Source organism: Manacus candei, unplaced genomic scaffold (genome assembly GCF_025592945.1).
Source record: "Manacus candei isolate 608988 ecotype Guabito, Panama unplaced genomic scaffold, ASM2559294v1 h1tg000053l, whole genome shotgun sequence".
Classification (NCBI taxonomy): domain Eukaryota; kingdom Metazoa; phylum Chordata; class Aves; order Passeriformes; family Pipridae; genus Manacus; species Manacus candei.
In genome coordinates, this window is record NW_026138101.1 from 1342416 (window position 1) to 1366268 (window position 23853).

Genomic DNA, 23853 nt, shown 5'->3' on the forward strand with positions numbered 1-23853 from the left:
CATGTTCTGTTCTGCTCACTGCACCAAAGGCCTTATTATAGAAAGAATAGGAGTAGTACATACATAGTAATAAATGAGGTAAACTAGACATTTGAATAAGATCTAGAAGGCCCAGAGCCAGGATTTTGCAATCAGGTCACTTAATTGAAGAGGTCAAATTGAGGAAGACGTCCATGGTGACCACCAGAGGGATGAAGGTTCGAGGAGAAAACCCTCACAGTAGAGGGCTGAGCATGTCTGGAAAGACTCTGCCCAGAGACCAGCCTACTTATTAATATGTATAATAAATGATGTAACCATGTATCTAAAGTGTATAAAATGGCTTAGTTTCGCACTTGCAAGTTGAGCAAGTTGGCCCAGCGTGAGCTGGCTTGCTCCCAACGTTGAATAAACAAATACCTTGCTGGTTCAAGACAAAAAAAAGGTCTCTGAGCAGTCTTTTGGGCTGATTTTTCAGATTCAGCACTGCAAAAGACACAGAGGGGTCGATGCAGGGACTCCAAGGGAGCTCCAGGGGTCTCCAGGGTTTGGCAGCCAGTCCCAGCAGGAGAAGGGAACACGGCACACACGGAGCGGAAGCAGGAGAATATTCAGGGAACCTTTCATTTACAGACAAAACAAACCCGTTTGTTCACCCAGGGTTATTTTTTTTTTTTCCAGAGGTGGGATTCTTACATGTTGTGCCTGGTGTTTGGAAGAAAAGACATTCAGTGATTTATCTGCCTGGGGATCTCAGCATTGTATTCCCTGCCTGGGAGGAGAGAGGAACATTGTGCTGCCATGGCTGCCTGAGAGGCTCCTGATGTGATGTGTTCATCCCTCGTGGATTTTTATAGAAAAGAAACTCTGGTCCTTTTATTGTCAGATAACTGTCTTTTTTTTTCCTTGTTCTTTTTTTTTTTTTTTTAACAAAATCTGACAATCAAATTATGTGATGGATTAAATTAAATCATCAATTATCTAACAATATAATGAAAGATTTGCAGAAATTCTGCCACAAAACTTCAAATAGATCAGACTTTTTTTTCTTTAATGAACATTTTCTCTTCTCTTCTCTCAATAGGAACCTTTACTATTTCTAACTTAAATGATACTACCCATATTTTGACGTATCATTTTTACTTTTATTTCTCTTTTTCACAGCTGCTTTCAAGATTTAAGAACAGGTTAATGAGCTCTCTCATCAAAAACGTAATAGGAATCAAACTAAGAATTACTGGTGCATCTAGTAAAATAAGATCCTTTCTTACTGTGGGTATTTAAACCCAAAAGCTTAAAGGAAAAGTTCATCATAAAATTAAATTTAAATTTGAGTTTATGTCTTGCTAAGAGGCACTTTCCATCTCTCTGTCCATTTGTCCATAAGTAGCATTATAATTGAAAGATTTCTTCTGCCCATTTCTCTACTTTTCTAATATTTAAGATAAAATGAACTACAGAATAATCTCTGAAAAGAAGCCAAAGACCCCAAACTTTTCCTCTGATGCAAGACCCTCTGCTCCTCAGGTTTGCAAGCATCAGAAACCATAATATAAGAAATGCATTAATCAAGGGAAAAGGATGAATGCCTTGTTTATCTTGTATTTTAAGCAGCAAGAAAATATGAGATATTGCTATATCTGTCACTAAAAACCCCTAAACCATAGAAATTGAGGTTCAGCTACAAAATTTACCACTTTGCAAAACAAGTTAAAGGTGTGCAAGTGGGAATTCTGTCAGAGAAGACAAGACAAAATGATACAATTATTCCAACTCGGAGCTGCTACGCTCCAAGGTATATGTTTTCCCACAATTGCTGTAAATATGAATATTTTAGAGGTTAATATGAAGATCAAATGTGGAATGCATTTGCTGGGAAGATTAATATCTTTTCATTAAAAATGAGAGTGCACTGTTGGTTCAGCATTTGCATTTAGATCGAGTAAGTAATAAGTATATTGACTGCTTAAGACACCTATCTCCAAAATGGGAAATAGGGATAAAGAGGGTAGTGTCCATGTGCAGAAGTGGATGGACAAGCTTTTTCTATTTCCTACTGCTACCCCTTCAGAGAACTCAAGCACTATCAGCATGAACAGTGTGATTTACTTATCACAGCAGAGCTGGGCTCAGACTGTAAAGAACATTCATGCCAAGCACCCGTTGCTGCTCGGGAGCAGCATGTTGGTGAATATGTATCAGTGGGCTGCTGCTGAGGTGAGAAATTGCTCCCCACCCTACAGTCATTCATCACTAGACAGGCAGGAATGGGCATTGGGTGGTTGTTATACACTGATTTTTGTTGCAGTTGTTGTTTAAGTCTTAGAGCCGGTGGCTGAGCGGGAGGTTCAGCCAGTTAGCACAGAAACACAGAAACTTTAGGGTTGGAAGGGATCTCTGGAGATCACCCAGTCCAAGCCCCTGCCAAGGCAGGGTCACCCAGAGCAGGTGACACAGGAACATGTCCAGGTGGGTTTGGAATGTCTCCAGAGAGGGAGACTCCACAACTTCCCTGGGCAGCTGTTCCAGGACTCTGACAACCCCCATGGAAAGAAGTTCTTCCTCATCTTGAGGTGGAACTTGTGTTTTTACTTCACAGTCATTGCCCCTCCTTCTATCACTGGGCACCACTGAAAAGAGTCTGGAACCATCCTCTGACACCTGCCTTGGAGATATTTCTAAGTGTTGATGAGATTCCATCTCAGCCTTCCCCTCTCCAGACCAACCCAGCTCCCGCAGTCTCTCCTCATTGGAGAGGCCTTTTTATCACGAGCTGTTCACATAAACACGAGCGGGATGGGCTGATGTAACCCCAGCTTTCTCACAGGTTATGGCATAAGGCTTTCAGCTCCATTTTTCCAAGTCATAAAGAGAAGAAAAGCTTGATGTGATTCGAGCAATGGCAGATTGATGCACCAAGTTTGGTTCAAGTGGTTCCAGAGCACAGCACTTACTGACTGAGCTGGTGACACATGCAGGGACACACATTACACGTGCCTGACTCTGTCCCAGGCTCTCTCAGAATCACAGAACACCTGAACTTGGTTTCCCTGAGGTGTTTAAAAACATATGTGACAGCACATAGATCAGCACACAGCAGATATCTGAAACTATTTGCTAGCTTTAACTCAAATTAAGCACAGCAGTTCCTATCAAAAGCAAAAGCAGGTTATTCCTCAAACTGTGAGAAGTAAATATTTCACTTAAGCAACTGTGGTGACAGCTTTCTTAGGGTGTCTTAGTCATAAAATTTATACAAATCACACAGTCACTTTCCTGGAGAGCAGAGGGGGTTTGTAACACTGGTAAAACAGCATTGTGGGTAAGCAGCAAACCTGATTACTGATCCATAAAGGAAATTTAAGAGTTGCTTCTACAAAACTACAAGTGTTTTCTTCACCTATGCACATGAGGAGCATTATTTTTCTTTCACTGCAGGAAAGTGTCACTTTGAAGTGAAATCTCCATCCCTGAAATACAGATTTAGGACATTTCCTCAAGGTTTCTTTCCTCTTTTTTTTCCCCTCAAGTCCTTTCCCTCCCCCTTTTTTTTCCTTTCTCTTTTGCTGTTTCCTTGTTGTGCTCTATTTCGGGTCATTTAGACCACACACTTTGATGGAGGGCATCCTTCTCCTCTGAATTTATGAATCAAAATGTATTCTCCAACAGATACCTGGAGGTATAATTTGCCCCCTAACACTCTTCAATCTTTATTACTGACACATTCAAGGATGCCTAACTCCCACAAGAAAAAAACCCAACACATCAATCTTCAAAAATATGTCCTTACCTGCCTTCTGAAAATGAAAATGGATGTTCTTTGAGAAATTATCTGAGTTTTGCTTTAAACCCTCCAGGATCCTGTACTTTTGGAAACAATTTTGAATCTAAAAAGATTTATAAATAAAAATACTCTGGTACATAAATACAAATCCCAGGGAGTTGTGAGTGTTTCTTTGGAGGCACGAAGCATTCCCTCAGCAGCCTGCTGGGTGTGATCTGGGGGATTCCCACACACCCTTTTCCTGCATATTGGAGAGAAGGGCTTTTTTTTTGCTTCATGTTTCTGTAGGAGTTCCTACATTACAGAAATAGCTCCAAAGCACACACTGTCACCCACAACAAACACCCAGTCAGTTCCTACCAGGGAGCATTCCCAGCTCCAAACCCCCCCCTTTACCAACACACCTAATAAATGACACTCACAGGGAACGAAATTTTAAAGGCTTGTAAGAATTTCAAATATTGTCTTTCCTTTGAGCTGATCCTGTGTTGCTAAAATAAAAAAAACAATGTACAGCTGAAGTTGACCAGAAAAAAGCTGATTCTTTCCTTTTCCCTTTTAAGTTTTGTTCTATTCTAAAAGTGTCTACTTAGAATTTAATTTTATTTTATTTATCAAAAAAGAAAGTTTTCTTTCATTTTCATCTCTTAAAATTATTAACATAGATGTTTACTTATGCATGCTAAGATTCTCCCACTCATATTTAGTTGGATATAAAAATTGAGCTCTCTAGATGACCAAACTTGATTTTACTTTAGAGTAAATTATCTGTATTTCCATTTTTTTGCTCTGGAACAAGGATTTCTAGGCTATGCCACAGTAGCTTTTTCTGAAAATGTTGAAGCATGGAAAAACAATATGAACTATCTAGTTTGTGCACAACCTGCCAGATGTTTTCTCTCTCCACATCTCAGCATCTCCCACTGGGCAAAACCCCCGGGTCTCCTGCTCCCTCTGATGCACAAACATGAACCAAATGATACATAAAATAAAAAAAAAAAAGGCCTAAAAAAACCCCAAAGAATTTACATTCTGTTAATTTGTCTTAAATTTAATGAAGAGTTTCCCAAAAGCATCAAGATCCAAGCAGTGGTAAAACTTACAGAGAGATGGAAAAGAGAAATAATTTTAATCAGTGTTTTAGCATGCTTTAAAAGACTTCATATAATCCTCTGGAGAACATACAAATTAATAATAAGAAATAGTTTTTGCTTTTTTCCATGTCCATCCTAGAGAAATTTTTACTTTCATTCAGCTCCTTAATTGGTGTCTAGGGCTAGTAGAGTTTTAAGGAGCACACCTACAATCACAGGTGATTGACCCAATTAAAAGTTTAAGTAAAACCTGGAAGAAACCACTGCTTTGAACTGGAATAAAATGAAAAAAAAAAAAAAAAAAGACCTAAAAAAAACCCCAAAAAGCAGGAATAATTAGATTGCCCAGGACTAGTGTTTGCAGGTTCTGGACTGCAAAATTCCCCAGCAGAATCTCCCCTTCCCCCACCTCATCTAAATATTGTGTTCTCCTTCATGAGCTACACTCAGTCACCTGCAAATGCTGCTGACTCAGACCCCAGTCAGACTAGATGTGGAACAACTCAGCTGATACTGTCTCTTTTCCAAGCAGTGGAAAACATGAGGAAAAGACTTTCTGTTCCCTGGGTGTTCCACTTTAACACATTGTCCACTGAGAGGCCAAGAAAAGCAGGGTAAGAACTGCAGAGGTAAAACCATTCCTGTCTCCTGCTCACAAACACTCTTTCAAGAGATTCTTGTCCCTTATCTACATTTTTTTTATCCTCTGATGTTACACACCTACTTGCAAGGCTTTCAGGGCAAAGAACATTTCTTTCTCCCGTGTTTCTACAACACATTTCATGGTAGATCGTGGAAAAAAAGCTAAACCATTTAAGACTTACAAAGGTTCACAACAATAAGGCCCCAATATCAGCTGCCATCCTGCAGAAGAGTGGCACATGGTTCTCCCTCTGGCCCAAAACCTCCCAAAAAGCCATTTATCCAAGCCTGGTGATATGCAGACACCTGATTCCCTAATCAGAAAAATAGTCAAACATTTCCTCCTCCAGGTGTTACTCCTGATTCTCTCCACCTCAGACAATTTTTTACAATAATTAAGTTTCATGAGCTACACTGAAATACAGAAGAGTTACTTATAGGGCATCAAAGTTATGTTGGTACCCAGACTTTTTTCAGATTAGGATCATTAGACTTGTACAGCTTCTATTTTTAACCACAATATCAGCTTTTAGGGACATCTTTGACCATGATTGTCCAGCTCCACAGATCTGAGTCCTGACTAGCAACTCCCACACAAGACATAAGTGAGCAGGAAGGGGGAGAAGAGGCTGAGCCCACAAATATGGCAGAGAGCACAGAGCATCTCGGGAAAAAATGGAAAACATCCTTTTTCCCAAACCTTTCCCCTGACAAGACAATATGAGGCTGGATTTTACCTGCAGATAGTGGTTGGGTTTTAGTGTTAAAGTTGTCCACAGCCCTACATTTTGGCTCATAAAACACACACCGTTTGCAGCAACAACAAAAGTTCCTTTGCAGCTTCAACAAGACTGCAGCTTCTCATGTCACCCCCAAAGTAAAGGTATTGAACTGACTATTAGTAAAAATCATGAGGAATTCAGATCCTGCTTTCAGGATATACTGCCCAGCCACAGCACCCCTTCGACTGAGGGCAGGTTTCTTACACAGAGACAGAATCATTATTCCATGAATCACAGTGACCTTTGGAAGATACTGGGAGAAGCAGGCATGTTCATTCCCTTCCATTGATTTTCTTATTTTGAGTAAAATGGTTTAATCTGGGCAATAGTTATCTATTAGGAATAAAAATACCTAAAACTGACTGTAGAAAACAGGATGAAGCTTTGGAACCGAAACAATAAATTTGGAAGGGAAACACGAGGCAAAAAAAGGTAGTGATTGTATAAACCTTAACTTAGGCATGATTCTGTGGCCAGACACCCAAACATGAAAAATTTGGAATCTCTTTAAGGCTAAAAACACAGACCTACAGGCCCAGACCTTAGTTTTACTGTACTGAGCATCTGGAATCTATGCCTGATTTATAAATAAATATTTGCTGTTGGAAAAGCCTGTAGAAAAACTACCCATCGATAAAGGGAAGTGGTACAGGCAACATTTTCTCTGCTTAAAATGAGAAATAACAAGTTGAATACTGAGAACATTGGACAGTCATGAATCTAACCAACCCAGAGGACAAGTTCAGTGACAGCACATACAGCCTATAAGAAAAGAATTTGGTTGTCTCCAGGAGTCTAAGAACACCCAGGGCTACTTAACTGAAGAAAATGGTGATTTACAGAGTAGCTGTTTAGGGTCATCATTGTATTGGTGCCCAGATCTCATATATTCTGATAACTAAACCTTTATATTAGAAGATTAGGTGTATTTTATTATATTCTGAGCTTTAAATGGTCATACCTAAGCTTTCTTTGCTATCAATTTTTGCTCTCCTAATGTTAATGATCTGTAATAAACATAGATTTTGGCCCTATTCATCTTAAAACACATGCAGACAACCTGTCTCTTTACTACTCCTCTTTGTATTTTCTTTCTTTGACCATGGGGTTCCAAGTTAATTAGTCCATTAAATTCACCCATAAAAAGAAAATTCTAGGAAAGGATTTAAAGCACCAAACCACAGCAATCTCAGAGCAAGCTGTATGCACAACTAGGTGTGGAGGTTTTTTACTTCCAGAGAATCAGATGGCAACTCTTAAGCTGAATTCTGCTTATTCCTGAGATTTTTGCCCTCACCATTCAGCACGTCAAGAATTCATCAAGTATTAAATTCACAAACAGCAAACACACAACTTCCTACACCCAAATAAGAAATCAACAACAATATTAAAAGACTCCTCAAAGTCAAGCATCTGAATCCCCCCCCCCAGCAGTGCTGAGAACCTCTTTTCACATCCCAGAAGATCCCGGTGACAGCAAAGCCTTCACTCACCTCCCGGTCCAGCAGCACAGGAGACACCACTGTCACAATATCCCCCTTCTCTGGGTCGATGTAGAACATGTTTGGGGAGGGTTTGGTGGGGGTCTGTTTGAGGATGTTGTACCTCAGCAGAGCATTGTCCGTGCTGGCGTCGTCGGCATCAAACGCCGTCATTCTCATCACGGTAGTTCCTGAGGGAAAGGGGGACAAAAACCAGGTGAAATGATGCTGCTTTCACCTGTGAGAGCCAGGTGGGTTCAATATCTAAATTATCTCATCAAGACCACTAAGTAGTTCCACCTGATATTTAGGTTGTACTTGTGTTCTTATTATTTTTCCCAGACAACAGACCCAGTGCTTCTGGTTTACAGCAGGACATGTGACTCTGACATAAACTCCCCATGTCTGCTTGGAAATCATCCTTATTTATTGCAATTTGTTAAATGAACTACAGGTGCACCTTTTCCCTTTAATTTTTGCAGGCAGAAAGTCTACAGATGGGTATGATGAAGCAAATTCTGAAATAAGAGAAAGGTCTTTACTTTCATTGTAAAGTCTCACAGTTTCAAAATTTGTTGGGCATCATTTCTGTCAATAAGAGATTTTGTAATTATTAAAGCCTACATTATTCTAAGTTCAATTTGCACTGAGATATGGGTTTATTCTGTCAGCCTCAATGAAACCCCCATCTCTGTAGCCCCACTGTCCTTCCAAGGCAGAAGAGTTTTGTCACATGGAATTCCTACAGCACACAGTTCTGCTGGAGAGTGCAACAAGGGAACAGGTTCTTAAATGCTGGACAGAGGAAAAACCTCCTTCTGCTTCCATATGACAGTTAATAGATGACTGATCCACTTCTGATTCTGTGCTTAGCTGGTGGAACATGTACTCCTGCATCCCAGGGTCAAGTCCTTTCCTCTCCCTCACACAGGCACACACCAGAGGCTGGCACAGCCTGCAAAATTCTGTCATAAGCATTTTATCTGCTTTGCACAGAGATAATAACTGAAGAAATAAGTATTAGTGATTAAAGCCTTCTGATACAGACAAGGCCTAAGACATCAGATTGGAAGTGCCTCAGTAACTGGAATGTGTATCATTCGTGTGCAATGAAAACCAGTGAATTTGCATTCTCTCCAAAGGTCTCGAAGTTAAAAATCAAAAAAAACCCCAAAATATTGTGGTAAAAATAAAAACAAACCCAGCTTTATTTACAGGCTGATACAACAACTGCCTGGTTCACTGTTAAACAAACACAACTGGCTTGTTTAGATACATTTCTGCCTTTTTTTTTTCTTTTGTTGTGCTTCCCAGAGTACAAAGTGTTGTCTCTTCTTGGGGTGACCTTGACTACAAGCTCTCAAAGGTTTTGCCTCGTTGCTACTTCAGGCAGAGTTACCCCCTTGAGAAAAATAACAGAGATCTGACAGCATGTTGGTTTTATTCACCAGTGATTAAAGGTCAGACAGCTCCAAAAGAAGCTTACTGCTGGATACCATGCCATGTTTTCCAGTATTACAAGATGATCCCAGCCCTGATATTTTCACCTATTTTGTTTGAGACTATTTCAGAGGAAAACAGAAAAAAGCAGCTTTCTATTTTGAGGAATGAAGATTCACCCTGTTTTCACAAGTACAACACCACGTGTTATTTTTTTAGACCTTTATCGTGTTTTTTAGAAGATTGCTTGTGTTAATCTTAGATAATGTGCTTCATGAAGGTCTTCTAAACACAGGACTTCAGTGAAATAAATAAGGATAAAGGCAAATCTTCAAGAGATCTTAGAGGGTGCCCAAGGTCAAGTGAAATTTTAATGGGTTTCAGTACATAATGCTTTCCTGAAAAATACAGTTTAATAAGATGCCATACTCAAGTACATCAGACAACATTTTAAATGAATGTACCAGTTGCTGTTATTATTCATCTATTAGATGAGTTGATGCTCAGGAGAGATTTAGAATCTTATTACAATGTATGCTCAGGTAGAAATCCTCTTTATACCCTTGTCCCAGATAGTTCTACTGAAATATTTCTGATGATAAGACTGTGGAAGGCACGTGTAACATTTAAGATGTGATGTAAATCCCCAAATCTCTGGTTACTCTGGTACAGAACTGGCTCAACACAATGGCTGAATCTGATTCTGATTTGCCAGCTGCAGTTCTTTAACCTTTCAACTCACTAGACATTATCTTGTTCCGTGCAATCATTCCTTTGGTGCATACAGATAAGAAATTCCAGCAACTCAGAGTTTTACATTCATTTTGCATAGAGATGCCAGCTCCAGGAGCAAGGCTGGAGAGAATTAGATCCACTTTTTTTTTTTTTTTTATGCTGCTTCTGTCAAAAGTTTTGAGCTACTGGTTTCTGGCTACCATCAAAGTGTCATTTACATTTAAGCAGAAGTTATTCCATTCTCACAAGTGCACACAACGGATGGAAGAATGCACATAAAACGTGGGGTTATCTTTGAATGTCATAATATATTAACAGTCTGTCTGTTTGGGAACATACAGAACCTGCACCTCTTTAAACATCACCCATGTGCTTCCATATTTCTGGCTGACACCTCAAAAATCACATCAGATTTAAACCAGCAGCTAAAATATACACCAGGGAGAAGTTCAGTAGCTATATTTTCAGGGAAGATGTTTCTTATTCTAGTTGAGGTGTTCACAGAGAGAACACACAATGACCACACAATTGGGGTTGGACCATCACAAAGGAGTGTTTATATAGAGATCTCCTTCCTAGAAATCTAGTGACACAAATGTGTATTTTGAAAGCCTCTGTAGCATGCACCAGTCCAAAAGAGTTTCATTCAAGATGCACACTTCCTCAGTATTCCTCCTTCATCACAAAGTTTTATTCTTCATAAAATATTCATCTCCCCAGACCCATAAACCGACTACATCTAATTCGATGTCATTTTGCAAATCCCTCCATTCCTGGCATCAATCAAATGCAGCTGGCTTTCAAACCACAAAACAACAGCTTGCTGCATTATCATGTTAAACAATATATATCAACTTATCAAGCTGAGGAAGAAATGCCTGCAAAATCAGCAGCTCCCCGGCGGTGCCGATGACGCACGGACACCTTGGAGGCAACTCCCTCACTACAGGTGTGGGCATGTCCTGCTGTATCTCAATATTCAGAGTTTATTTGTCACTCTTCCTGAGCGGTTTCACTATTCCCAGAATCCCTCAGAACCTCCACTTGCCCCTCCCAGAGCTCCTCGTTGACCAGACACAGATCCCAGCAGCCAGGTTGTTGCTCTGGAGGCTCAGCCATCAGTCTGTTGGTTGCTCATTTGGCCCATAAATAGGCTTGGAAATATTGGCAAAAAGCTTCCCTTAGGCATTAAGAAGTCAAACCCAGCACATGCACAGTTTTGTGGGGATTGGAGCAGACGGTTTCTTGGGAAAAACTCATTGGCATTTTGTTAATAACCTCTTAATAACCTTTCTATTTCGTTCTTTTTTATTTTCTTTCATTTTTTCTTCTTTTTTTTTCTCTGTCAGTATGCTAAGAGTACATTACTAATAACCTTTATTTATTTACTACATTCAGCTGCTAGATTTACAAATAAGACTGGAACACAGTGGAAGTGAGGCCTATTTCTATCTTGATGAAATGTGAATGAATGTCTTAAGTCTACAGCCTTAAGACTCTGAATTTGAATACTCATATTAAAATATTATCCATTTTAAGGACTGATAAGTTGTAACTTTATCAGAGCTGCAATGCTCAAAAACTTCACACTGGAGTTTTCTCATGTTATTTTGACTCTTTCTGTGTGTCCCTACTCTGTGTTCAGTACATTAAATGTTTTCTACATGTGTCACAGAAAGGGAAGGTTCTACTTTCCTAAGTGACATGACTTCATTGCTGAGGTTTATTTCCACCTTCTTCACAGCTGTACCTCTGTAAATGGATAATCATTTGCACAATGGTATAGTTTCCAAAAGTAAAGACATTTGAACCCAAGAAGGAGAACAAAGAATGAAAAATGAGATAAAGAAGGAAGAAATCAAGAGGATTACCTGTATCTCTAGAGCCCAACCTTCAGAAAATGCAGCAAAGGAGGACCCTCCTGATTATGTTCTCATCATAACTACTTACATGTCTGACTGTCATTTTGTACTTTAAGACAAGCCCCAGGGAAGCAAAACAAATATAAAAAGGAAGGTCTATTATGGTTCCAGTCAAGGGCATTTGAATTGCTACTATGGTTATTAAACTTATGTGTGTTCTTAAAAACTTGAAGGCCTTGCTCAACAGAGAAAATATTTAGTAAGAGTTACTGAGTTCAGGCTTTTGGCATATTTATATTTGTACGGAGCAATAATTTTCTACCCTGTGGGACTTCTTCACTTTGTCTATTTACATGTATGGCCAATTCTTTTTAAACTCTAGTTTAGCTGGCCTCACTGAGCAGTACCCTGGGAATGCCAAGGTGCTGCAGCCAGCAGGTCTGGAGGGATGCACTGGTGAACTATCAACTGTGGAATGAATAACAAACAAACTTCTCTTGGTACACAAAAGAAACTTCAGTAACGTTAAGTAGAAATGAAGAACTGTCAAGAATTGTTACTACCTGTAGAGGGTTAATGCAGGCAGAAGCACATAAATTGAGTAAGAAATAATGGGACATTCCCAGCTGAAGGTTCTGACAGGCCAGTGAAGATGTATGGGCAGGGCAACCTTTGGCAATACAGGTATTTAACCTTTTTTCTCGTGAGTAGCACAGCTGTTTTGGCAGGATGAATTACTCACTCCTCAGAACATGAGTTATATACAGGACTGTCCCCAGCCCTCCTGCAGCCACTGTCACTGCTGGAAATGTTGTCAAGAGCTTTCAGGTACCTGCTGCTCCAGGCCAGACACTGATGTGGGAAACATCAGTAAATGAACTTGCATTAGTTGAAGTTGTGTGACACGAATGTTCATTTGGTATATTGTGCTTTGTCTCCAGTGCTATGAAGGTTTCTTTCTTTAGAGTCAAATTGTTTGGTGAAGACATGGAAAATTCATAGCCCCACAAAGGTTTCCTAAATATTGTGTGTATTATCAGCCCATAACAGGTTATGATATTTTGTGGTAGCGTATATATGCTGAAATTTATCCTCTACTTTTTGCAGATGCAAGGAATTATGAAGAATGTTATTTATCCTTTCATAACACTAAAATCCACGCCACAGATTTTGTGTTGTACAAGACTTGTGATCCCCAGTTGAGATGACCTACATTTTAGACCCTGTGCAGTCTTTCCTCACAAAAAAAAAAAACAAGAAAACCCCAAACAAACAAACAAACAAACAAAACAAAAACAACCCCCCAAACAATAAAACCACAAAAAACAAAACAAACAAAACAAAACAAAACAAAACAAAAAAAAAAAAAAAAAAAAAGCATGAAGTCTTTGTATTTGACTGATAGACTACAGATAGCATGAAATAAGCAGTTCCATGAGGAGTAAAATCAATGAAGTCTAATTTCCTATCTGCTGTCCAAAAGCTCATCCCCTGCATGGACAAAATGATCTCTTTAGGGGGGCTCAGGTCAGTCATTCCGTTACAAGATCACCATTAGGATCTTTTTCTCCTCTTTTATTTTCATGGCAATTGTGTGAATTGTATGAATTCAAGGAAATCCTTCTGAGAACTTTATCCCTATGAGAAAATTAGTCGAAACTGAGTGCTGAGTTTAAAAGTCTTGAGGGACTGACTGACACACACACAGCTAAAAACACATGCTAAAAGTCACCTCGCTCAGATGGCTTTCTTATTTTGGTGTGCCAGTTTCTTTTCAACAGGTATCTATAGTCAAACTCAAAAATAAAAACTATTCCCAAGTGGTCAGTCCGTCCAGGGGAAGCAATAGGCTGTTTTTTCTCTGTGTTAAATGTACTACTTATTAATCTTCCCCCTCATCTGAACATACACAGGTATAGGAGTAACAACAGAAACCTTGAAATGGGGTGACAGAGCTATTAAATGCTGTTTTGTGAGAGGAACAGGGCTGGTTGGTAGAAATTTTCTACACTTGTAAAAAATGATAGCTTTTCACATTTAAAAAATAAAAGGGTTTAATATTTTAACACACACAATTTTTAATACCAAGAAAGAAAGTGCTGTGATATGTTCCTGAACCAAGTTTAGTGAATCTAAACATCCAGAAAAGAGAAATAAGGGGAATATAAGAGGAGAGGAGCAGAGACAGTTCTATTGGTGTAAGAAACTCCTCGCAAAAATAGTCCTGCTACAACTCTGCCTTCCCCTCAACAGTTCCCACAGTTCTACTCAATATACTGTTACCCCCTCAGCAAACCAGCCTGCCTTGCTCAGACATGTGGAATTCATCCTGCTTGTTCACTTCCAACCCCTCCAGATGGACTGGGAATTGCAAGTTTAGGGAAAGAGGACTCAGGACAACTGAGATGCAGCTGAAAAAGAATTATATCTTTCCTCCAGATATGAACAGGCTGCAGATTTAAGCAAATCACCAAAGATTTTTTCCTAACTAGGATTCTTCCTAAGTTTTGAATCCCTTGTAAAAATGTCCCACTCTCATGTCTGCCTCCCTTTTGACCAGGGAAGTTTATTAAGAAGAGGCATGAATTACTTCTTGGATCATGACCATAAGCTATAAAAAGTCCCACTGTTCTAATATGCTAAGTGCCAATTCATAACATAATCTTCTATGTCAGATAACATAATTCATAAAGCAATATAACCCATTCTCTTGAAGTAAATGCTTTAATGTAAAGGATGATATGCACTGAACATCTCGCAGCAGGCGAACATGACAGAACAGTGATTTATGTGTGAAAGAATATCTATTTGACATACAAAGAGCAAGATTCAGCCCTAGGCATACTCAGGAAGCACAAAGGACCCGTGTTCTCTCTGGAGTTTGCCTAGCACTAGAAATCAATCAGAAAAATCAGTAAATGAAGACTAGATGAGACATTAAAACACCATAAAAACAAGGCAGGACCATCCTCGAAAAGATACACAGGAATATTGGCTTCTTCTTCTCTGAAAGCCTCCAGTGGAGAAATTCCCACAATCCCTACATAACCTGTGACCATGACAAGTGCAGAAAACCAGCCCAAATCCCAAGAGGAGGTTGGTCATTGCCAGCTAAACTCCAGAACACCACTGCACTGGGGACATGAGGGATGGGAAGCTCTTTCCTCCTGTTTTCTACAACTACCAGAGGTGAAAAGCCCGAGAGTTGACGCTTCCTGCCCGGAATGATTCCTGCTCCTTCCCTGAGCCCTTTGGTCTGAACTGCTCGACAGTGAAATATTTGGTCAGGGATGTTACACCTCACATGGTTCCTGCACTGTTCTCCTACTTCCCATGGAAAATTGGAATTGCCTGCAATCATTCCAATTTGATCTCAGGTATGCACGAGCTGTTTAAATGCAGATCAAATTTTATAGTTAAGAATGGCCAAGCAGAGAGCTTACTAAAAATGTATATCCCACACTTATCTCTGTTTTACAATCCAAATGTTTTCTTTTAGCTTTTCTTTACCTTTTCTTTAATAGTTTCCCACTCTTCTGCTCTTCCCTGTTTACCTGGGTGGGATAGTTCTGGCCAGAGCAATGCAAATTGCTAATAGACAGCAATTTTTAAAGTAATACAAATAAATAAAGCCAGATGTAATTTCCATATCTAGAAACACCCATGGGAAATTACCTTTTGAACGTGGTAGAAAGCTTCCCCTAAACTTCCTGACAGAAAATAAACCCAACAAAATTAGATTAATCATTTAACTTTCTCTCCAAAGAAGAAGTTAATATCCAGTTTCTCCCAGCCTCTAAGCAGGGAGGCATTCTTAATCAAGACAAATGAAGAAAAGAAAATAGAGGTTTCAGAGGCTTCACTTAGGTTAGTAAAAAAGGATTGTCAATTATTTGCATTCTGAACTTGTGGGAGAGAACTGGCCATCTTTCTCTTCCAAGCCACTTTCACCTTGTTGAGCAGAGTTAGAATTCTGAGTATTTACAGGGATAGCAAGGAAAACAAGCAGAGACTCTTCTCTCAGCCCTTATTAACCAAAGCACAGGCAATCACTGGGAGCCCAGTTCACACCCAGCAATCCACCAAGCCATGAATTTGGGGACCTACCAGCACTTGGAGCTCTTGGAGCTGAGACACAATCAAGGCAACACTGGACTGCTATATTTTATTTTTTTTTAATGGAGAAATCCCATGTCAACATCAGCTCCAACACAGAGATGTTTGCCAGTCATATTTTCTTTTTTATCTAGAACTGTCTGTAAGGAAAACCTGTCTGTGAAACCAGTCAAATAAAATTCATGGGAATGAAAGAGATCAGCTCCAAACATAAGTTTTAAATCAGTGATGTATTAAAATCTCATAACGCTTTAAGAATGAAAATGAGAAGTATATTTTTCCTTTCATTCTGACAAAAAATTATTTCAAAATTAAAAAAAAAGAAAAATTATGTATGTATTGACACTAAGTGCCTAATTTTTTTAAACACTAAAAATAAAATCTGTGAGAATTGGTTAATAAGAAACACTACTCTGTGTTTATACTCTGTATTAGGACTTGTTCCAGAACAACAGAAAAAAGGAGAGATTTTTCTAAGAAGGTGAAGTTTTCACAGATTTCAGTAATCCTTTGATCAGGGCCACACTCATAGATGGAAGATCTCATTCCTCCAATTATCTATTTTTGTAAAGGAATTGACTGGCTCAAAAATATCTCATAAGAAAGGCAGCAATTACACTCCCCTGTCTCAGTGGGCTTTAATCAAAAACACGTCATCATTTCACAGAAATCACTTTCCACTATTCTTCTATGTCCAAGTAAGGTACCCTGGCATCCTTCCTGATTAAAAGGTAGTAATATTACATTTTAATAAGATCTCTGAGTGCTAGGTCAATCTGCCCTGATTGGAAATGCCTTTTGAGACAGTGGGCCAGAATTTCTGTTGATCTAATTCAGCCCAGCACTACTAAAGCAAAGATTTATATTGGGTGAGGCTGTGGAATACAGAAATGACCTTGAAGGTCTGCATGAGGTATACACAGCATTACATTGCTTTTATTCCCTTTTTACCTCCCTAATTTCTCACTTCAGTTTATGTGAAATGAAAGAGAAAAGCAAAAGGATGATCTGTGCCTTTATTTCGTGCCTCTCCTGCATTAGAGCCTTTTTTCTTCTTGCTGCCAGCAGCTTGTACAAGCATCAGTTTTTCTTCATATGAATACAAGATAATGATCATGCACCTCCATCCACTGCATCAGTTACTGCACCTTGGAAGTTCTCCTCTTTATTCTTTGCCTTGTTAACTAATATGAGCTGGTTGGGCTTTAATCTCCTGCTACAAAGTGGGGATGGAATTGAAACCCCCATCCCTGTTATCTGTGATTCTGTCACTGTGACTCTCCCCATCTGCACCAATCCCAAATTAACCCACAGAAGCCAAGGGGGCTTCAATATTATAAAAGCAGTGCTGATGAAAGAAGAGTCAGACATCCTAATGAGGAGGTAAATCGTCTTACATACCTTCCAGCCTCATCTGGAGGAACCAGAGCACACACTTAATTCGAATGTATTATTTCATCTTTGTATTGATTTTGTAGTCAAGTCCCAGCCATTTGATCTATTAAACATCTGAGAGTTTTTATCTGAGGGATAAGTGTTTCCATCTTAATACAGGTTCTTTTTAGGTGAGTTTTGTTTTTCTTGCTCCCCCCTCCTGCCTATGAACTACTGGATAAATTATTTGGTTGGTCTCTCACTGTCTGCCCTGTTGAAGTTAATAAAATTCATCCTGCCCAAGCAATATTTCATAAAGAATTCACTGCTGCACCCAATAAATAAATTGGGCAACTACTCTCCCTGTTCTGCATCCCAAGAATTGCACTTTTCATATCAAAGATGCAGTAATGCCTGGTAAAACTACAAACAGAAGTAGAATATTTGAATATTTTAAAGCCTCCAAGTTAGTATTGAACAAATTCTCATAGACGATCATAAGGCATGTCTTGAAAAGATATTCTTTCCCTGAAAAAGGATTCATTTTCCCCCCATACATTCTTCTGAACCAAGTTCAACAGCTTCCCACTGTTAAGGAGTCCACAGGGAGGAAGGATAAACACAGTCAGTCATTCTGAAAACCTCCACTTCGAATTGGTCAGCCTCTAAATCAAGGCATACAACTCATTCCTTAATAGCATTCCAGAATAATAGAAGCTGGAATGCTTTTCAGCCATTTTCCCCATCTTGAGATTGAATATCTGCATATAGAAATCCTTGCAGCCATACTCCAAATGATCTTTTTGGTTAAATTATATTTTAGAGCCACTACAGCTGATTTAATAAAGGATTCAGATGCTGAAAGAGTATGCTCTGTGATTTTAAAGCAGGTCTTGGAAACCATCTTATATAAATCACAGTTTTCAAAACTCTATTCATACATTTAACAATAATACAGTTTGGAGTGTGTGATGTATGTTTTCAAACAGGTCTTGATATTCTTTCCTGGATTAAGTCATTGATTAAGTCACTTAGATCAGCAAATTTGGGGTTGGACAGTGTGATCCTGTGATTGATTTCACTCAGTTACAACCACTTTAGGCTCAGATTATTTCATAGTCAAGTCTTTCAAGTTTCTTAATAGTCACTGCAGAGGGAGTGACAATTTTGGATGCAGTTCATCCCATTCTAATCCAAAAATTTAGGACAAGTGAGATGAAGCATCTTTAGAAGTGATTAACTGGATGAGATCTAACTCAGAAAAGACATCAAACTCCAGGGCACTTAAAATAGGTGATGTCACTCCTGTTAATTCTGCCCATCACAACAGATGTGGAAAACTGGGTTAGAATAAAATGATTCTCCTGCACTTTTGCTCTAATACCACACACTCCAAAACACTTTCCCTTTTCCAGTTCATGACCACTTAGGGCTGCAGGGAGCTCTGGGCTGCACATCTTCCCAGTCTGCACTGACCCTTGACCCTTGCAGGTCTCCAAGGATTAGCAGCAGGCCATGATATCACTGTTCTTACTCCCTTAGAATTGATGCATCATGTTGGGAAAGGACCTTAAGCAACAAATCAAGTTATTTTAACTTTGTGTGTAATTGATTTAGTATTGAAAGGGCTACATTATGTCCCTGCAGAGAAAATATGAGTATGGAAAGGGTTCTGTATGTCATAAAGCATGTAAATATTGACTGTGGAACTCCTTGATGTAAAATTAATAATTAAGCACAGAACAGCTCCTGATATATCACTGTCAGCAATTGGATACTTAGAGATCATAAAGATTTGTGGAGCTTTGTGCAAATACAAAGTCATTAAGCCACAGGCTGGCTCAAGTACATTTATACATATGCATATATTCTTTCTCAGGTGCAAAACCCCCAGAAATCATCACTCAGTGCTGTATCATCTCAAGAAAGAAGACCCAGGAATAGATTTCAAGTGGTGACACCCTTCTACTTTTCCACCAAGTAAAATTCCACAGCCCTCAATCTGAACACACTTTAAATTCAAGTTTTCAATTCAGGACTTCAACAAAATATTGTTTTCTGGGGAGAAGGTGGGTCTGACCCCTGTAAAGGATGCACTGGATGGAGCCATAACAGGTGACTGTCCATTCCACCCCTCACCTTTCCCTGTTAGAAATAAATTGAAAGGCAAACAGGACTTGGGAGCAGACAGAGAGGGCCCTGCCTTGGGTTCGCTGTTGACATCTGCCCTCACAATTTCCAGTGTTAAAAATGTCAATAGCAATATACCACAGAGTTCAAAGGCAACCTGTAAACACCATTTGTCAAAGACCTCCATAAATCTTCCCCTCAGCCTCAGTTCTTTCGTAATTTCAGGTGGAGCCCTGGTTCAAGGTGTGTGGAAGAATGACAATTCCAAATGAAATCAACCTCCAGGATGCAATCTCAGAGAGCCTGAGGGGATTTCTTCCATGCAAAACTTGTTAGAAAAAATCAAGAAATATTTTACTTCCTGCCCCTTGTGTTCCTGTGATTTATTTGTTTGTTTTTTCCACTAACTTGTATGAAACCCTACTTTCTATGGATGTGAGCTGTAAATCTCCCTGGCAGCCAACAAGTCAAGGTCAGCACTGAGTCACAGTTTTGGTCTCCAAGATTTCTGCTGCTGTCCTTCCCTGACACTGCCATACCCTTCTCAGCTGGATGAGATCATCAATATATTTATTACATATGATATTTATATAAACTCAAGAGTTGAGGATCACAAGACCCCTACTACAACTATACTGTAAATTCCTTGACTTTTGGCAAGACCAGTAACTTCCAAAAACCCTCTCAAACTTAACCCCTGCTAAAGAGAAAAAACCAAAAGCAAGCAAACAAACAAAAATCCCCCAAACTTATCAACTTTGATATCTTTGTAATTATTTCATGTCTGTTTATCTGCAGCAAAACCCCTGTGACAGTTATAAATGAGCCACAATGATTTGTATCTATGGATTACATGTCAAATTTGAAAAATTGTAGCTTAAATCATAGATTCATGACAGATCTGGGAAGTCTGAGAGGAGAGAGGCGTTCCAGTGACATGTACCAATGTCAAATGAAGTTATTCTGTATTTTATTACACTACCAGAAACACATATTAAAGAGCTGCAAACTCTTTTTCTCCAGGAGTTCACTGTGCTTTTTATTCAAATGTGCTACTTTATTCAAATGTATTATTTTATTCAAATGTGCTATTTTATTCAAATGTACTACTTTAAAGAGAGAATAGTTTGTCATTTCAGGCACTTCCACCACTTCTGAACTCACCCATTGATACCAATCCCAGCAGCATTCTCTTAAACATATTGTGCTTTCTAAGCCCATAACAACCAGATCTGATAATGATCTTCTTTGCACTGAATAGATCTGTTGACACAGTGTAACTACAAATTAAACCAAATGGGCAATTTGCTAAAGCAAATAAAAGATGGCACATTTTACAAGTTTCTCAGTTACACTGCAATGAGGCAGAATACTAATATTGGTTAAAAATTGAAAGAAAAAAATCATGTACACTCATGCAAGTGTTGACTTTTAGAACTGCACAACTGGTGACAAATAAGTTATGCTGCTGAAAGCACAGAAATGCAGGTGCCAAGAGCACTGTGAAAAAAATTGGGGGTAACAGAAGGATGTTCTCAAAGATGTCAGATATGTGACTTCCTCTGTATATATTTTCTGAATTTTTCAGACTTTCCTTGTTCAATTAAATTCCACCTGTATTAAAAGATACATAAATACTTGGCTCAAATAGAATATATTTAATAATACACATTAAGATCTTATAGAGAAACATTAATTTCTCTATTTCAGATATCAGGGATATTTTCTGTCCTCGGAACAATCATGGTTTGAGACTAAGTTTGACTTGAAATCCCGAAATTTCAGTTTCCTGTACCATGAAATACCGTGGCCCTACTGACCAGTGTTTTATTTGCTCTGCAAAAATGACAATTACAAACTGGTTATTCTGATGTTTTGCATACAAATACAACACAAAGGCTGGCTGAATAACTAAAGTGCCTATATCCAACTGGAATAGGTTCCCTCTGCTGCCTGAAGCACAGTTTGAGCCAAAATTCTCTCCTCTGGCTGGGAAATGAGAGAGTTTTGCTAGAAGCACCATTCACACCTGGGTTCTGCACTAAATAAAATGAAAAGTGCTGCCATTCTCTGCTTAGATTTGTGCACAAATCAGTTCTTTCTTTTCTAAAATTAAGAGGTTGTAGAAGCTGTAGAAAAGCACCACTGAAGTTTTTATTCCAATTTAACAATCTTAGCAGTAGTTCATAATATCGTTCAGCTGCATCCCACTTGCAGAACGACCTAGTTATGCTAATTTCAGAGGGGTTTTATCACATTTACATGGAGGAAATAAATTGATAAATGTTCTGTGGCAGATCATTTATGGAATCCACTGTGTATAGCACTGGAGCTCCACACACAGACACTTCCTGCTGCTCCAGAACAAAAAACATTCCCGTGTACAGGAAGAAAAGTTCCATCATGAATAACACAATGTGCGTGTGCTGTTATAATTCATTTCCCAAAATCTCCTTTTTAAACTAATGCTTTGTTCCCTGATATTCCAACGTCTGAGCAGTGGGTAAAAAACCCCTCCCAGCTGTTCTGTGTAGGCCATGAAGGTGTTTTTCCATCAGGGTTTGAAAGGAGATGCTACAAAGTCCAGGGGTTGGAAAGTAATTAGCAAAAAGCAGTGAAGGGAATTTTTCATTCTCTGGTTGTATGCCTGTTCCTAAAGCAGGGAGATCTATGTGCAAGGCTACAAATTGCATTACAAATTAACCACGCTACAGATGTTTATAAGCCATAATTAGAATCAACCCAGTGACCCTCAATTAAACATTTATGAAAGATTTATTGAAAACTAGTTAACCATTTATAAGGCACTTGTGTGGAAACAGAGTATAAATGATGACTTTCAATTTTCTGGGCAAACTTTATAAAGCACTTTCATTTCATCTTCTGTCCCAGTTACTGCGTGTGGAGACACTGCAATACTGGATATGTGGTAATTTCTGGCAAGTTTTGACTTCATGATTCTGGGATGACACTTTGAATAATAGTGCAGGAGCATTACAGGCTCATAAAAGCAAATGAATGCTTTAAGAGCTGACGGTACATACATTCTTAAAGCTGAAATCTATTTAAATGTGCTGCTCTGAAGCAAAGAGAGATATTTTAATATATGTATAATTATGAGTGCCTGTGTATTTTTCTTTGATACAATTTCATTTTGAATGGTACTATTTAAATATGTAAGGGAGTTAATTTCTGTATTGTATACACACATACTTGGCGTAACATAAGATAATAGGGATGTGGAAAAATATTAATAAATAGATTTTTAACAAAGTTATTTTTGATTTATATCAGTGCAAATGAACTGGGGTCTTTTCCTTGACATTTTCATCTGCTGAGTTATCCCCTGGCTTGACTCAAATTTAATTCCAAAAGAAACCTTTATGAAATAGGAAGCTTATCATCACCTCCTGGCTGCTGTACCAACATCCTTCCCATGTGCCCTGTGCACCTCCAAGATGCTCAACAGCCAAATGATCCCATAAACTCCCACAGCCCTATGGAAGAGCTGCTCCCTCCTCTGCTTTTCCTGTTCCAGGCATTTATTTATCGACTGTTCTGCCAATACCAGAAAACAGAACTGGGCAGTGACGGATAAAGGGTTGGAAGGGAACACTGCAAACTCTCCTCTCGTGCTCTGTCATTGCACCCACGGCCTGCACAACCCTCAGGCTTTGGGAAAAACACCGGGAATGCCAGGAATTTCACACAGGTTACCAGGAAGGCATCCAAGCTTTTCACTATTGGCACGCTGAGCCGAGTTTAGAGACGGGAGATTGCACAAACCATCAAAGGCCTGAGAAATTCAAGTCCTTGTGCTTTCGTTTTCTGAAGTAGAAATATTATCTTTACCCAAAGGCCCTGGTCAAAATCTTAACTCTTACCTGATCAGTCAGTTATGGGAATTAAAAAATATATGCTTTTTAAAGCATATATTTATGGGGATATAGCATTCCTGTTGTTCACATTTTGCTGCATCGAAAGCAATTAGTACTAATGAAAAATTAACAACTACACCACAATTATTACAGAGGAGGAACAAAACATCATTTCTGCTCCTGATTTCATTAAAATCCCTGGAAGCTGAAATGTGACACTACAATAAATATATCTGTTGTTAAAAATGGCAATTCTAATGTACAAAAGTGGTTATATTAATTCTTTACCGCGTTTATTCAATTAGAATATTTGGAAAATATACAAATGTCTAAAGCAAACAGCCATAAATATTTACAAAATGTAAGCTCTTGACTTCTGTGTGCAGAGGCACTTTAGAAAGTATCATAAGCAAATTTTTCCACTAATGTTTCGATTCTCAAACATAGTAACAGAGAAGTAATTACAGAATTACTGCACTAATAAGCAGCTCTGGAATTTAAAGAGAGGAAAAAAATTCTGATTTCCCCAATTTGTTTCATGTAGGGAAACACATGA

The 23853-nt window shown here is 38.8% G+C and overlaps 1 protein-coding gene across 3 annotated transcripts in view; it reads right to left on the minus strand.

The window, feature by feature from the left end:
• The window catches only part of CDH13 (cadherin 13), a 446130-nt gene that overhangs the window by 134331 nt on the left and 287946 nt on the right, over positions 1–23853 (minus strand). For all 3 annotated transcript variants that reach the window (XM_051801744.1, XM_051801745.1, XM_051801743.1), the window contains one exon: positions 7775–7953. In XM_051801744.1, the coding sequence (XP_051657704.1) occupies positions 7775–7953 (179 nt within the window). The remainder of the gene's footprint in view (positions 1–7774; positions 7954–23853) is intronic.